This window comes from Suricata suricatta, chromosome 2 (genome assembly GCF_006229205.1).
Source record: "Suricata suricatta isolate VVHF042 chromosome 2, meerkat_22Aug2017_6uvM2_HiC, whole genome shotgun sequence".
Lineage (NCBI taxonomy): Eukaryota > Metazoa > Chordata > Mammalia > Carnivora > Herpestidae > Suricata > Suricata suricatta.
This window is the reverse complement of record NC_043701.1, coordinates 173,022,017-173,038,232: the sequence shown is the minus strand read 5'-3', so window position 1 is coordinate 173,038,232 and position 16,216 is coordinate 173,022,017. Positions and strand designations below refer to the sequence as shown.

General features: G+C 46.4%; 1 protein-coding gene across 1 annotated transcript in view; it reads left to right on the top strand.

Annotated features, from left to right (window-relative positions):
- The window catches only part of HSPA12A (heat shock protein family A (Hsp70) member 12A), a 163,227-nt gene that overhangs the window by 11,998 nt on the left and 135,013 nt on the right, over positions 1-16,216 (top strand). Inside the window, exon 2 of the mRNA XM_029932652.1 lies at positions 1,459-1,546. Within this exon, the coding sequence (XP_029788512.1) occupies positions 1,459-1,546 (88 nt within the window). The remainder of the gene's footprint in view (positions 1-1,458; positions 1,547-16,216) is intronic.

Genomic DNA, 16,216 nt, shown 5'->3' with positions numbered 1-16,216 from the left:
GCCAAAGCAATCAAGTTAAATCATTAAAGAGAGAAAGAGCAAGTGGGGAGAAAGGATTCATCTCATTAGCAGGTGCCGGGTGCCACAGGCTCCTCTGCGCACAATGTCACTGGCCCTTTAAGACAATGGCTGCACTCCCTCCTCCACCGCCACCCCCTCCCCTGGAGCTGTTGACAGGTCTAAACCTCCCTAGCAGCCCATTGTGGCCACAGTAGGAGGCACCTGCAGAAAATGTGCCAAAACCAAGCAGGGAGCAAGAGCTTTTCAATAAGCTCCGCAGCTGGAGAGGAGAGGCAACACTAAACAAGCCGGCGCAGACCAGGCATGTGATGGGAAAAGGGGTCAAAGCCAGACACCTCCTATCGGCTTTCTGAGCTTTCCGAGCACCGTTCCGTTCAATTTGCTGACATCTTCTAGCTGGCTTTTCTCTATTTGCTTAATATGCTGAGGTATTTAGCTTAAAAGCACTAAATACTCCATCACGATGAGCTGTTCTCTCCCTTTCCCATTTACTGTTATTAAGGACGTTTTCCAGTATTTTCTCTCTCTTTCCGCCCCAAACTCAGATTGTGTTCTTCTGCTTCTCTCTCTCATGGCGACTCCCAGGCATCCCCCACCGCATGCTGCCCGCTTGATTTTACTTGTTCTTAGTTCAGGGACAAGAAGCACCCCCAAATTCCGGAGCTGGGCTGCCTTTGTAAAGCAGGCCTTCCAGCGGCTATCAACACGTGTCTGGAAGCCACACTGCATTTCGACACAGTCAGCATTTATTGTGCATCTACTGTGTACCCACCACTGTCCTCGGTGCTTCTGGAAATCCAGAGGTAGACACAGGTGCTTCCCCTTTCATACTGCCTGGAACCCAGCACAGAAGCTAAAGAGCTGATATGACCACGCTTTTAGGGATTTGTTTTGCACCCATGCACTTTTCTTTGTAGTTCTTACAGCCCTTTGGAGAAGAAGCAGGAGTGGAGGTGGGGACACAGGAGGGGCACGGGGGACAGGGAGGGACGTGGGATGTGTTGGTGGTGTCATGGTTCTGTCCAGCCTGCCTTGGGAAGCAGGAGGAGAGACTCTCAGTTTCACCCCTCCAAGCTGAGAACCCCGGACAGTGCCTCAGTTTTGGCTGTCTCGTTAGTCTGGCCCTCCTTATCTTTATTTACATGGTGCTTTGCAATTCTCATGATATTTCCATCTCTCGTCTTTCTCATCTGAAGTAGGAAGGCCTTATCCCTGTCTTACAGATGAAAACATCTGAGACCCAGGCAAAGCACCTTGCCCAGGGCCACCCAGCGAGTAGGGGGTGAGTGCAAAGGCGCTGGAGGGAGCTGGCCCCTCCGCTTGCCTTCTCTGTGCAGCCCTCTCCCAGCTGTCAGCCAGCACAAACACGTGCCTCGCGAGCAGTGTGGAAATAGAGAAGGTGACATTTTCACAGTGAAATCTCTCCCCCTCCTGCAGATGGAGAGTGTCGGCGTGTACGGATTCTGTGGGTGTACAGCAAAGAGCAAAATGAAGTGTGATTCAAGGTGGGAAATACCAGCTTCAGGTAGGAAATGAACTCATTTGTGTAAGTACCAAAGTGGCGGCATTGGAAGTAGTGACCCCTGGAATTTCATTAGGCCAGAGAGGCACCAGGTCCACTGAAAGCTGGTGCAGTCAGACCAAAGCACGCGTAAGATGCTGGCTAAGCCAACGCAAAACGTCTGCGTGTTCAGAGTGCCAGCGAGTGCTAAGAGGTATGAGGGAAGAGTATTTCAGAAGCACCCTTGACTCAGGAAATGAAATTGCCTTCCCACCTGCTCAAAGCACAGGATGGGTGACAGCCGCCATCCACGCTCCCAAGCGGAGCTCACGGAGCAGGACCTGGCTGGGCCCATACCTGTCCCCTCCCTGCCCTGCTCTGCTGGCCCCAGGGCTTGTGTGATCAGGCCTCTGCTGAGGCAGAAAGAGATGGTCTCTGGATCCTTCGAGCTTGTTTATGCTTTAATATGTCTCTTCTCACAGAGGACTGGTCCTCTTCTTCCTTCTTCCCCGGCGCCTCCCTCCAATTCTGGAGGAAACAAGTGGACTATTCATGTAAAAAGAGAAAGAGTGAGCTGGGTGGGGGTGGGGGGGGGAGACGGAGGGGGAGATGCCACCGACAAACTCCATTGAAAGCCGCTGGCTCTTCATTTACATTCACACTTTTAAAAAATGTTAACTAATGATGTTAAATGGTTTGCCAAAGGTCCTGGCAGGTCAGTTGTAGAAGTGTCATTTCTGCCTAATTAGGGCTCTTGTGGCTGCCCGGGGCCTCCCAGTGCAACTGGTGACAAGCCGAGAGCTGACAGCTTCAATTGGTGCCAATAGGAAGGTTGGACCGGTCATGTTTTCCAACTCAGCCAGGTGTCTGCTGAATGGGGGAGGGGGCCGGGCAGATCTGAACCCTTCCACGATCCGGTCTTCTTTCACTGCTGCCTGGCAAGTCCCCTCCCTCTGCCTGCCTTGTCTTGTGTCAAGGTCAAGAATGGGCTTTGCTAAATCAGCAATTTGGGTTATCTCTGGGAGGCCATTAGCAATCCTCCGCCCAGACATTTCAAGTGGTCTCAGGACCCAGATGCTAGAATTTTTTCTCCCTAAAATCAGAGAGTAGGAAGAGAAGAGGAAAGTTTTAGGTTAAAAAAATAGTAGGAAGAAGACAAAACAGACCAAAAAAGACCCAGAAAACTCTGCATAGCCATCAGAGTGTTAAGCTTCTTTTTTTTTTTTAATGTTTATTTATTTTTGAGAAAGAGACACAGAACATGAGCAGGGGAAGGTCAGAGAGAGAGGGAGACACAGAATCAGAAGCAGGCTCCAGGTTCCGAGCAAACGGTCAGGACAGAGTCCAACATGGGGCTCGAACCCATGAACTATAAGATCATGACCTGAGCCGAAGTCTGCCGCTCAACCGACTGAGCCACCCAGGTACCCCAGCTTCTGAAGACATTCATAATAATAAAACTGCTTGAAGATAAAACAGTTGAAGGATCTGATCAGTGCTTTAAATATTTCAAAGAAGGAAAGACAGTAATGAAAAAGAAATCCTATATTGTGCAATTGGATATAGAGTGCCTATCACCTAGTAGGTGTTCAATAAATAGCTTACTACTTATTTGATTTTTCAGGGGAGACATTTTTGTCTGAGAAACAAACCAATTGATAGAGATCTTGCTCTTTCTCACACTTTTAAAAAGATTTTAACTTTTAAAAAATGTTTTATTTATTTTTAATACAGAGAGAGACAGAGCATGTGAGGGGGAGGGGCAGAGAGAGAGAGAAGGAGACACAGAATCTGAAGCAGGCTCTAGTCTCTGAGCTGTCAGCACAGAGCCCAAGGCAGGGTTCGAACCCACGTACACGAGATCATGACCTGAGCCGAAGTTTGACATCTAACTGACTGAGCCACCCAGGCACCCCCCAAGTTTTAACTTTTTAATTTATTTTTGAATGAAAGAGAGAATGAGAACATGAGCAAGGGAGGGACAGAGAGAGAAGGAGACACAGAATTTGAAGCAGGCTCTAGGCTCTGAGCTGTCAGCACAGAGCCCCATGAGGGGCTCGAACTCAGAGAACCACGAGATCATGACCTGAACCACAGTTGGATGCTTAACCAACCATCTGAGCCACCCTGGAGCCCCTTTTACACTTATTTTTAATTGTTACTGCAACACGTTTTGACTTTCTTAGTTGACCATAAAATACATGCCTAGTTGGAGTGCCACAGGAGAGGTTGATATGATTATTATATTTTTTGGTTTTGTTTTGTTAACAACTTAAGCACATAACCACTGGTACTCAGGAGCCGCATGCTGCAGCAATCACAGCCCAAAGAGGCAGTCCCACAGCACTGATAGATCATCTGAGTCCAGAATTCGGACGTGACACACTGACAGGTCCTGGGGGGCTGACAGCGCTCCCTGTTTGTGCCTGAATTGGACATACCCGCACTCGGACACACCACGCATCGGGCAGGTTGACCGGCCTGTCTGGGGCGAATGGCAGGATTACTGCACGTGGCGTCGGTGCTTGTTAAATCAAAGGGAAAAAGTGAACTGCAAGGAGCAGTGTTTGTTTTTGGAGACTCTAAAGACCAGACCCAATGATGTCAGTTGTGGGGGGGTGGGGAGGGGAGGGTAAAGCCATCGAGGTGTCTCCAACTGGTTGTTTTCAGCTCTCTTTCCCGCCTGCTGCCTCTGTTTGCTCCAATATGGAGCAGTGAAAGCCAGGGCCAGAAAGAAGACTGTTCCCGTCTGCCGAGTTCATCAACGACATGGCACGAAGACTGAATGAGACAGCATATGTGAGCACACTTAGGACAATACCTGGCATGTAGCAGGTGCCCGCGCACACCTGAGCACAAGGAATTCTCTTTCTCCTGCCCCGACTCCATTGTGGCTGGAAACCACGCACTGTTCTGCGGCGTCACTTTATTCTCTCCATACCCAGGACGTGTTTGAACAAAGAAAATTCAGAGAATCGACTAACAGGCTGCCCTCGTGAATGATATGTGAGCAAATGAGTCGAGACACAGTTAAACAGTTTAGTTGCCTCTCTCCAGTTTTTCCCTCCAGGACCTCCTTTGTCACTAAATGCCCCTTAAAAGGTCCACTTCGTGTTTTCGCTCACCCCTTCTGTGTCATGGCACATGTCCTTTTTCTCCTTCAGTGACCTTCTTGGTTCACTCCTACTGCATTTATCCCGGGATATGATTTGGCTTCTAGTTCCTGTCCTAACCCTGATCGTAGCTCTGCCTCCCACAGCCGCCTCCGTCTCTCAGATCTGACCCACCGCATGTGATCGCTGTCTGTGTACTTGGAGGGTAAATGACTGACGGCCTGGCTCCTACGGATGCTAAGACATGGTCACTGAAGACCGTCCTTGTGGTTAGGACGATGAGTGTTTAAAACTCATTCCGCAAGGGGCGCCTGGGTGGCTCAGTCGGGTAAGTGTATGACTTTGGCTCCGGTCATGATCTCACGGTCTGTGAGTTCAAACCCCTTGTTGGGCTCTGTGCTGACAGCTCCAAGCCTGGAGCTGATTTGGATTCTGTGCCTCCCTCTCTCTCTGCCCCTCCCCTGCTTGCACTCTCTCGTTCTCAAAAATAAACATTAAAAAAATAAAAATCATTCTGTAAGATATTAGTGGTAAAGAAAACCTTCTGCAGCCATGAAACCAGCATGGAAAAGCAAGCCAATTATTTACTAAAACTGAAGCAAACCAACAGGAAACTTTTGAAGACTCGCAAACAGAGGAAAGAACACGTGAATGACAAGAAGTCTTATGTTTTGTGGCGTTAATATAGTCCGGTGGTGGTGATAACTGCTCCTCACAATGGTGACCTGAGGAAGGTGAAATCATGTTCACTCGGCTATTACCTAAACCTTTCCAAAAGCAAATCTGATCTTGTCATTCCATTGTTTGAAGCCCTCTGGTGGCTCTTTTAGATCTGACTCTAGCTTCTTTTTGACCTTGAACCCTTACCCTGCTGTGCTGATCTGCTGGCTGTCCTCAGGATATGCCAGGATGTTTCATGCCTCAGGGCCTTTGAACAAACTCTTTTATATCCTTGAAATGCCTTTTGTCCCTCTTGTTCTCCTGACAAACACCTCTTCCCGGAAGCTTCTCCTGATGCCCCCAAGTTAGACTGACCTTTCTTTCTTTTGTCCCCCTCGACACCAAATCACCTTTTTCTCAGTAAGAATAATAATTGTAATAAAAAAAAATTCCCTTTTATCGAATGCCTTCTGTGTGCCAGGGTAAGCACTTCTACTGGTTATGTCGTTCATTCCTCACTGCCCCGTGAAGACGGTGCTGGTGTGGATATTCATTTTACTGATGAAGATCCTGTGGCTCAAATTGCCTGTTGAAGGTCACAGAGCTTGAAAGTGGTAGAGTGGGACCCTCGGCCGGCCAGCAGCATGCATGCACACACAGGAACCACGCTGCATCTGGAGCCACCAGGCCATGCTGCCTCCCATGCTGGTGTGTGGGTTCCGTTTGTCTCCCCTCGAGATGGTGAGCTCCTGGAGGCTGGTTTCACTCTTCTGTGACTCAGCGGCTAGTGTCTTGTATGGGACCAGCACATGGCAGAGACTCTACATGTTGGTCGAATTAATGAAATTGAATGGAATTGAATTGCACTACATGTTTACGTGTGTGTCTATTTGTGTGTGTGTGTGTGTGTGTGTACACACATATTCTCTCTCCCTGCCTCTCTTATTCTCTTTATGTATGTCTTTTATATAAATACATACATGTACACTACACATATTTTGTGTACATAGATACATAATTGTATATATGTACATACACACATATGTATATATACATACACAAGGTACACATATGTCTGTGGAGGTATGTATACATCAATTAACAGACATATATGTATGTCGAGAGAGTAAAAGGCAGGGAGAGAGAGCATCATTCGCAGTTGGGAGGAATACACATGCATCACAGTCTCTCTGACTTAGGAGCATGAGTTCATAGCCTCCGTTACCCTGGCTACCCAGTAGCACGGTGAGAGGGCATGTACCGTGGCCGGGACGCTCCTAAAGACAGACCTTGAAGTTGTCCAAGTTCTGCCCCAGGTGTCCCGTCACGTTTAATCCCGATGGTTATCACAGGAGGAGGATGTCCAGGTAGAACAGTTTTTAGATTTTTCACTGAGCATTGTGTCAGGTGTAGAGATGAGTCCTACTTTGTCCAAACACTCTTCCTCATTCAGTCTTCTTGAGCCTCATTCTCTGTCACAGGTGACCACTGCGCGTCCTGTAAGGTGCTCTGTGTTGTGAAGGGGACAAGAATGACCAACGGCCCAACACGAAATAGCCTCAGCACAAACCCAAAAAGCCCTGTTAGGTCTAAGAGGCACCTGTGGGAGCTGGAAAGTTGGGTGAAGGTTCAGGAATGGCCAGCTCAAGGGCCTCTCTCACGGACTCTGTGCTCACGCTCTGGCTTGCTTCAAGAGGGAGAAAGCGAATGTGTTGTTTATATACAAGTGCCCACTCGTCACATTTATTTTTACCCCACACGAGCATGAAGTCCCGGTTTTAAAATCAGATTCTAAAGCATTACAAGCTGTCAGGTTCTTACTGATCTCTAAAGCCATCCAGTGGGCGAGCCCTCTCTGCTAGCCTCTGACCCTCTTCCTGCCACTGACTGGTCATGCCCTTTGCTTCCCTCTCTGTTCCTCTGCTGTTTTTGGAACCCTTCCTCTTGGTCTTGCCAGACCCCATCCATCCTTGGAGAACCACTTCGGTCGACGAGGATGTGTCCTTCCCTGCCTTGCTGTGGCATTGATGGTCTTGTGAGTCACTCCGAGTCCTCCCTTACGTGCACAGTGCCCTCAGGGCGTGGAGCCTGGGAGGAAGCAGGGTGAGAGTGAAGACTGTCTCCCATGCGTTTTCGCCAGAGCAGGCCACCCGCAGGGCCAAGTCAGCCAGCTCTCTGCAAGAATGGCACGTCTGACGTTTTGAAAACGTTTTAAGAAAGATTTGCCAAGTTTTAGTGTTCTCCACTAAAGAATCAGGGTTTGCAGTGATATATAAGAATTTTCGAACTATGCCTTTGAGTGTCCTTGGTGTACCATTGCATTCCTTCGGGCAGACAGGGCCCACTTGGACATGTGAGCGCTGTAGGCACGCAGGACTCTGATGGTACCATCATGAAATTCTTAATAACATGAGTGAAGCTCCTACATTTTCATTCTGTACTGGGTCCGTAAGGTATGTAGGTGGCCCTGCCTTTGGGGTTCTGTGACCTTTCTGACAGAGAAGCAGGCAGTGATGGCATTACAATCATAACATGAATTTATCTGGGCAGCCTGAGTGTCTGGTCGCTCTTTAAGGAAGGAGTTCTGGACTGAAGACCATAGAAGGTCAGGAAGGGAGGTGGTCCCTGAATGCCGACCTTGGCCAGGATCAGCCATGCCCAGCAATGTCCTTTTTTTATTTCCTTTCTTCTTCTTTTTTTTTTTTTTTTTAGAGAGAGAGACAGACAGCGTGAGCAGGGGAGGGTCAGGCAGAGAGGGAGATAGAGAATCCAAAGACAGCCTCTAGGCTCTGAGCTAGCTGTCAGCAAAGAGCCAGACGCAGGGCTCAAACCTACGAACCACAAGATCATCACCTGAGCCGAAGCCAGAAGCTTAACCAAATGAGCCACCCAGATATCCCCAGCAGTGTTCTTAAGGTCTGTCTACAAAAAGCAGGGAGGGAGCAGTCACTCTGTAAGTCATATTCAGAAGGCTTCCGAGAGGGGTGCCTGGGTGGCTCTGTTGGTTGAGCAACTGGCTCTTTATTGTGGCTCAGGTCATGATCTCAGCTTCATGGGTTCAAGCCCCACATTGCAGAGCCTGTTTGGGATTCTCTCTCTCCCTCTTTCTCTACCCTCCCCACCATCTCTCTCGCTCTCTACCTCTCAAAATACATAAATAAACAGAAAGAAAGGAAGGAAGGAAGGAAGCTTCCTGAGGGAGCCTCGTTTTCACCTAGAGCTCCCAGGTCACTTGGCTAAGAATTTCTGCTTGTTTGAAGTGTTCAGAAAAAATCCCCAAGGAAACACACCAAAGTTGAAAATGGGCTTTCCTTTTCAAAACGCGTATGTATAAATTCATACCGCAGCTCTTCATTTGATCTTTTACTTCTCTAATTTCCTGCCTTATTCCAAGATGGCCTCTGAGACCTACATATATATAATCAGGAAATAGGAATGGCATCCTTGAGATACAGGACTGACTGAAAGGAAAACAGGGCAGAGTCACAGGTGAGTGTGCAAATATGTCCCATGAAGACTGTGGCATTTTCAGAGAGAGGCCACTCATATGCATCTCGGCCTCCACAGCAGTGGGACATAGGCGCCAGCTCAGCCATGGGCAGGGGGACCCGTGGGCAGAGGTGGGTCCCAACTGGGGCTGTGCCTCACCCCTGCTTAGAGCCTGCTAGGGAACGTGGCTTGGGCTTTCTAGGACTGTTTGCTTGAGCCTAGAAGTCCTCTCCCCGGAGAGCCCAAGGCAGTCCCTGGTGAAGGGAACATCTCCTCTCTCAGCCCGTCCCTCATTTGCCCGGGGCCCACCGGGGCTTGAGCCAATGGGGCCGGAAAGCCCCTGTCCTTGCCCCACCCCCACAGTGCTGACCCTAGCTCCAGTGACACAAGGCGGCAGCGGCGGCAGAGGCGGCGCGCCCGGCGCTGGCAGTGTCGGTGGCACTTGCACGGTGGCAGTGGCACCAGCACTGGCGGTGGCGGTGGCACCAGCACTGGCAGCGCCTGTACCAGCGGGACGTAGCGCCGCGTCTTCGAAGTGGAGACGTGGACACAGCAGCCTCGCAGCAGCTCCGGGGCCCTGTCAGCTTCAGCGTGACTTGGGGGGCAGATGGCTGCAGGGGGCCGGAGTGGGCTCTATCCACGGTGGCTCTGTGGGTGATGGAAGCCTGGACGACAAGAGACTGGGACGAGGCTCATCCGAGAAGGTACTGGAGGCTCCCCTAGATTAAGAGTCTCCAACAACCGGTGGGAGTGGGACCCCACTTTTAGCCTTAAGATAGAGGGACCCAAGAAGAAATGAGTGATCTCCAATTCAGAGCTTTGTAAGCTAAGATCCAACCAGCTGGTTAAGAGAAGCTCAGTTCTTCCTGGTGTGGGCAGTTGAGCTCACAGCCATTCCTTCATTCACTCATTCATTCATTCATTCATTCATTCAGTGATTCATTCAACAAATACCAGGGGGGTCTTCACTAGAATCTGAATCTGGCTCTGCATTTGCTAGTCTATGATCGTGACAGAATTAGGTGATTTCTCTAAACCCCAGTTTCCCCGTCTCTAATATGAAATGTACATAATATTAAGTATCTACCTCATTGGGTTTCAGAAGAATCCAATGCATATGAAGTGTTTAGCACAGTGCCTGGCACTAATTACATACCCAATAAATATGAGCTATGAGCTATGATTAGACATTATGGAATATACAAAGATTCACATAATCCCATGTTAATTAAAGCAGTGTGTGTCCATGTAATGAAACACTACACAGCTAGTGTCCAGAAGGATGTACAGTTGATCTTTGAACCACTTGGCTTTGAACTGTGCAGGTCCACTGATATGCAGATTTATTTTTGATACATATAGTACAGTACTGTAAATGTATTTTCCCTTCCTTATAATTTTCTTAGTGACATTTTCTCTCGCGTATTTTATTGTAAGAATAGAGTCTATAATACATACAGCATACAAAACATGTGTTAATTGACTGTTTATATTATTGCAAAGGCTTCCCGGTTAGTAGTAGCCTATTAGTAGTTAAGTTTGGGGAGATTCAAAATTTGTATGGGGATTTTCCAGTGTGCAGGCCGTCAGCATCTCTAATTCCTGTATTGTTCAAGGGTCAACTGTGTAAACTGTGGACATCACTTGGTAGGGAGATTATGGGCGATTCGATTGACTTACGTTTCTTATCGACCTTTTAGAATTTTTCCAGAGTCCATGAACTATTTATGAGATTTTAAAATAGAAGGGAAAGAAATCTCCTCTGACCATCTCTTCAGTGCTTTCATCTGCTCTGTGACACCTTTGTCCCCCATATGCTTGAACAGTTCCAAAAGGAGGGAGGTGCAAGGGCACAGAGGGCGGCTTGCTGCATCTCTTGGCAGCTCTGATTCCAGAAAGTTCTTCCCTAAGCTATCTTCTTGTAGTTCCTAAGAGTTAAGGCTCCTTCATCTATTCATTCAACCAGTGCTTATTAACCACCTCCTAAATGCCAGCTACCATGGAAAGTTCTAGGGGGACAGTAGTGCATGGAAGCCAAACAGGATCCCTTCATGGAGCTAGTAATTTAGTGAGGTCCTCAGACTCTATAGCCCAGTGACTAAATAAATATGTCATTACAAATGAAGTCCTCTGAATCTAGGAGGGCACACGGCAAAAAGGGGGAGGGAGTCCCGGAGGGCGGCCCTGGGGGTACCAGAAATATGAAATGAGTCATGAAAGGTGTGTAGGAGTTTCAGGGGTGTGGACGGGGGATGAGCAGTCCAGATGGAGGAGCAGAGTCTGCTTCCAGGCCACATGGTCGTTTCACTCCCTTTTCACATCTGGGCCTTTCAAATATTTGAAGATGGCTTCTTCCCCGAGTCTTTCTGTTTGACTTCTACTGTCTTCACCTTTTCCTCCTAGGATGTGACTTTATGGCCTTTTGTCATCTGGAGACCCAGTGTGTTGGTGCCCCCTCTTCTTATAAGTGTTTTTAATCTATGATTCACATACCACGCATTTCACAAAGTGTGTAATTCAGTGACTCAGTGTATCACAGAGTTGTGCCTCCATCACAAATCAATTTTAGAACATTTTCATCACTCCAGAAGAAACGCCATACCCATTAGCACTTACTCTCTGTTCCCCCCAAATCCGCAGTCCTTGGAAACTACGAATTGCTCTCCATCACTATGGAGCTGCTTTTTATGGGCATTTCATATCAGTGCAGTCATACAGTATGTGATCTGTGACTGCTTCTTCGATTCTTGCACAATGTTGGTTTTTAAGTTTATGTGTTTATTTTGAGTGGGGAGGGGCAGACAGAATCCCAAGCAGGCTCTGCACTGTGAGTGGACTCTACGCTGCCAGCTGGCTTCATGCTGATGCTGACTCCGTGGAGCCCCTTGTGGGGCTCGAACTCGCAAACCATGAGATCATAACCGGAGCTGAAATCAAGAACGCTTAACCAACTGAGCCACCCAGGCGCCCCAGATTCTAGCACAGTGTTTTGAAGGTTTGTGCACGTTGTGGCCTGTGTTAGTGCTTCACTTCTGATTGCTGAATAATATTCCAGGGTGTGGATATATCACATATTGTCTATTCATTAGTCCGTTGATGGGCATTGGGGTTGTTTCCACTTCCTGGCTGTTAGGAATAATACTTACAAATTGTGCGGATGCATGTTTCCACTTCTCTGGAGTATATACTTAGGAGCAGAATTGCTGGGTCATTGAGTAACTCTGTGTTTCACTTTTTGAGGAACTGCCAGACTGTTTCCCAAAGCCGTTGCCTCATTTTACATTCCGACCAGCAGTGTATGAGGGTTCAGATTTCTCCACATCCTCACCAACACTTGTTGTTATGTGTGCTTTTTAAAGTTTTTTATTTAAATTCTAGTGAACATACAGTGTAGTATTAGTGTCAGGTGTACGAGGTAGTGCCTCAGCACTTTCACACATCACCTTGTGATCATCACAAGCGCACCCCTTAATCCCCATCACCTGTTTCACCCATCCCCCGCCCCCCTCCCCTCCAGTTTGTTCTCTATAGTTAGGAGTCTGTTTCTTGGTTTGCCGGTCTCTCTCTCTTTTATTTTCCCCTTCGCTCATTTGTTTTGTTCCTTAAATTCCACATCTAGTGAAATCATGTGGTATTTGTCTCTCCCTGAGTGACCTATTTCACTTAGCATAATACCCTCTAGCTCCATCCATGTTGTTGCAAATGGCAAAATTTCATTCTTTTTGTGGCTAATATTCCATTACATCTGCTTTGTCCATTCATCTGTTGATGGACATTTGGACTTTTTCCATAGTTTAGCTATTGTAGGTAACGCTTCTGTAAATATCGGGGTGCATGTATCCTTTCGAATCAGTATTTTTGTATTCTTTGGGTAAATACCTAATAGTGCAATTGCAGGATCATGGGATATTATCTGCCTTTTTGATTACAGTCATTCTTGTGGGTGGGAAGTGATCTATATCATTGTGCTTTAATTTGCTTTTCACTGATGCCTATAGATGTTGAGGTCTTCTCGTGTGCCTATTGGCCATTTCTGAATCTTCTTTGGAGAAATGTCTATTCAGATCCTTTGCCGTATTTAAATTGCTTGTATCTTTTTATTATTTGCTTATAAGAGTTTTTTAATATGTTACAGATACATATACTCCCTTATCAGATACATTTTTTCCAAATATGTTCTCTCATGCTCTTCGTTGCCTTTTCACTTTCTTTATAGTGTCCTTTGAGGCACAAAAGCTTTAGATTAAGTTCGATTTATCTATTTTGGTCTTCATTTTGCTTGTTCTTTTGTTGTCTTATCTAAGGTACCATTGCCTAATCTAAGCTCACAGGGAATTATGTCTATTTCTTCTTCTATTTCTTCTAATAAGAGTTTTATAGTTTTGCGTCTCACAGTCTGTAGTCTGTTTTGAGTCTGGTTTTGTATCTGCTGTGATGCTGTCAGCTCACAGTTTCAAATGATATTCAGTTGTCCTAGCTCCATTTATTAAATATACTCCTCTGTCTCCCACTAACCTGTCAGCACCCTTGTCAAAATTACCTGCTTATAAATGTGAGGGTTTATTTCTTTTTCTAAAATATAATTTATGTCAAATTAGCTAACATATAGTGTATACTGTGTGCTCTTGGTTTTGGGGGTAGATTCCCATGATTCATTGCTTACACATAACACCCAGTGCTCATCCCAACAGGTGCCTTCCTCAATGCCCGTCACCCGTTTCCCCCCATCAACCCTCAGTTTGCTCTCTGCATTTAAGAGTCCCTTATGTTTTGCCTCCCTCCCTCTCTGTTTGTAACTAATTTTTTTCCTTTTCCCTTTCCCCATGGCCTTTTTTTATGTTTCTCAAGATCCACATCTGAGTGAAAACATATGACATCTGTCTTTCTCTGACTGATTATTTGTGAGGGTTTATTTCTGACCTCTCAAGTGTGTCCCATTGATCTGGCTGCCCTTATCCAGCACCACGCTGTCTTAATTACTGAAGCTCTGCAGTAAACTGTGGAATTACAAAGTATGAGTCTCCCAACTTTGTTCTCATTTTTCAGGATTGTTTTGCCACTTCAGATCCCTTGCATTTCCACGTGAATTTAGGACTCGCTTATCAATTCCTACAAATAAGCCAGCTGGGATTGTTATTGAGATTGTGCTCAAATGTAGATCAACTGGGGAGTATGGCTATGCCAACAAAGTTAAAGCTTCCGATCCATGTATGTGGGATATCTCTCCATTTATGTAGGTCTTCTTTAATTTCTATCAACAGTGTTTTAGTTTCCAGAGTGTAAGCTTTACACTTCTAATGTTAAGTTCATTCCTAAATATTTTATTGTTTTTATGCAACCATAGGTATACTGGTCTTAATTTCCTTTTTGGATTATCCATGTCACATCCATTTTTCAATGTCGTTCTTAAAACCACTGGACTGTGTATGGTGGGATTCACCTCACACTTATGGACACAATTTCATGAATATAACCCAAGACCAAGTTAGCTTTTTGTGGGAGGGGGTGAAGTGGAGTGGGGTGGTCTACACAGCAACTTCACACCTTTGACTCATGTTAACAGGGACCCATCACACATTTCAAGTCTCCTGGTGTTTATGCCATGCTTCCCACGCCACATACCTGGGCACGAAGCCCTGCGGAGCCAAAGGTAGTACCTTAGCCTTTCCCTTTCATATTTCTAGATTCAAACCATTGTCCATAGTCTATGAGATTGTTCTGGATGCTGATTCTGACCCTGGTCCTGATACCTTTGTCCACCAGCCTATTCACAAATGTAGTAAACACACCCTCTTTAAAGTTTTCATGGAAGCCAGTGATAAAAATGGTCAACAGGATTTTGCTGAAGACAGAGACTTGAGGTCCTGAGCTCAGAACCTCTCAGATCATTGAGTTTCAGCTTCCAAATAACAGTATCCAACCAGTCCCCAAGCCACCCACTGGTCCTTGTACCCAATTCAATATTCCTTGTGTCCAATCCAATATGGCAACCCCATTGAATTTCTCAAATGCCTTACTGAATTCATAAATCCTTGATCTGCTTCATTTCTACCAGTCTGGTAATCCTATCAAAGAAAGGTATAAGATTTATCTGACAGAGCTTTTATTCTGTGAACCTGAATGGGTCCTCATGATTGTTGCTTCCTGTATGCTCAATACCCATAAATCTCCTTTAATAAGCCATTTCTTTTTTTTTTAATTTAAAAAATATTTATTTATTTTTGAGGGAGAGAGAGAGAGAGAGAGAGAGAGAGAGAGAGAAACAGAGTGTGAGCTGGGGAGAGACAGAGAGAGAGAGGGAGACACAGAATCTGAAGCAGGCTACAGGCTTTGAGCTGTCAGCACAGAGCCCCACGTGGGACTCAAACCCAAAACCGTGAGATCATGACCTGAGCTAAAGTTGGACGCTTAACCAACTGAGTCACCCAGGCGCTCCAAATAAGCCATTTCTGAATCTGTGTACCAAACTCATGAGTCAGTTATTCTCTTATTATAAGAGAATTAACCTCAGATGAACAAAGAGGATTACATGGGTAAAAGTCATGCATAAGGCTGGTAAGTGTGGAGGGAAGACTGGAACCCAAGACTTATAATGACTTACTCTGATGTCACTGTCTGATATCTCCACTGATGATGGAGGAACTTCCTATGGGGACAATGATGGGAGCAAGTGTGAATGTGGGAAGATACTAGAAACTCCACATTCTCAGGTGAACATAGGTGTTCAGCTTATGTGCCCAAAGTGGAATAGCACACCAGAGGATAAGCAGAACAGGAAAAGGGGTGTTTTAAACCATTATCTCATTTAATTCAGGTTCCTCTTTGGCCGGAACTACCTGGATTTCATTAGTTGGACAAGGATCTATCTACTCATACTGTTTCTAGGCCCCATGGTGGGCTCCCAGGATCCTGAGACGTAAGGGGCACAGAGGAGGTTTACAGGTGCGTCCAGCTCTTGTCTGCGCAGAGTGGGCATGTGGTAGGACTGACTTGGCCCCAGCCTCTGAGACCCAGGGTCACCTCTCAGGCAGTCAAGATGGCCAGTGACTCAGGTGAGTCAATGCGGAACCACAAACCAGTCAACACTTGTTAATTTATCATCTATTATGTGCCAGGTGCCATTCTAGACATTAGAACACAGCCATGAAGAAAACATAAAAATTCTTGTCCTTAGAGCTTACATTTGTGTGTATGTGCATGTGTGTACATCTTAACAACTAGGTCAGGTGATATGAAAAAAAAAAGCTGAATAGAGGATATGGAATGATGGTGTGGACATGGGGCTAGAATTTAAATAAGAAACCCAGGAAGTCCTCCCTGAGAAGGCGACATCTGAGCAGCGAGCTGGAGAGGGTATGTGATCAAGCCATGTGGATGTCTGAGGAAGGCGCACGCTGGGCAGAGGAACAGCAGGTGGCAAGTTCCTGAGGCA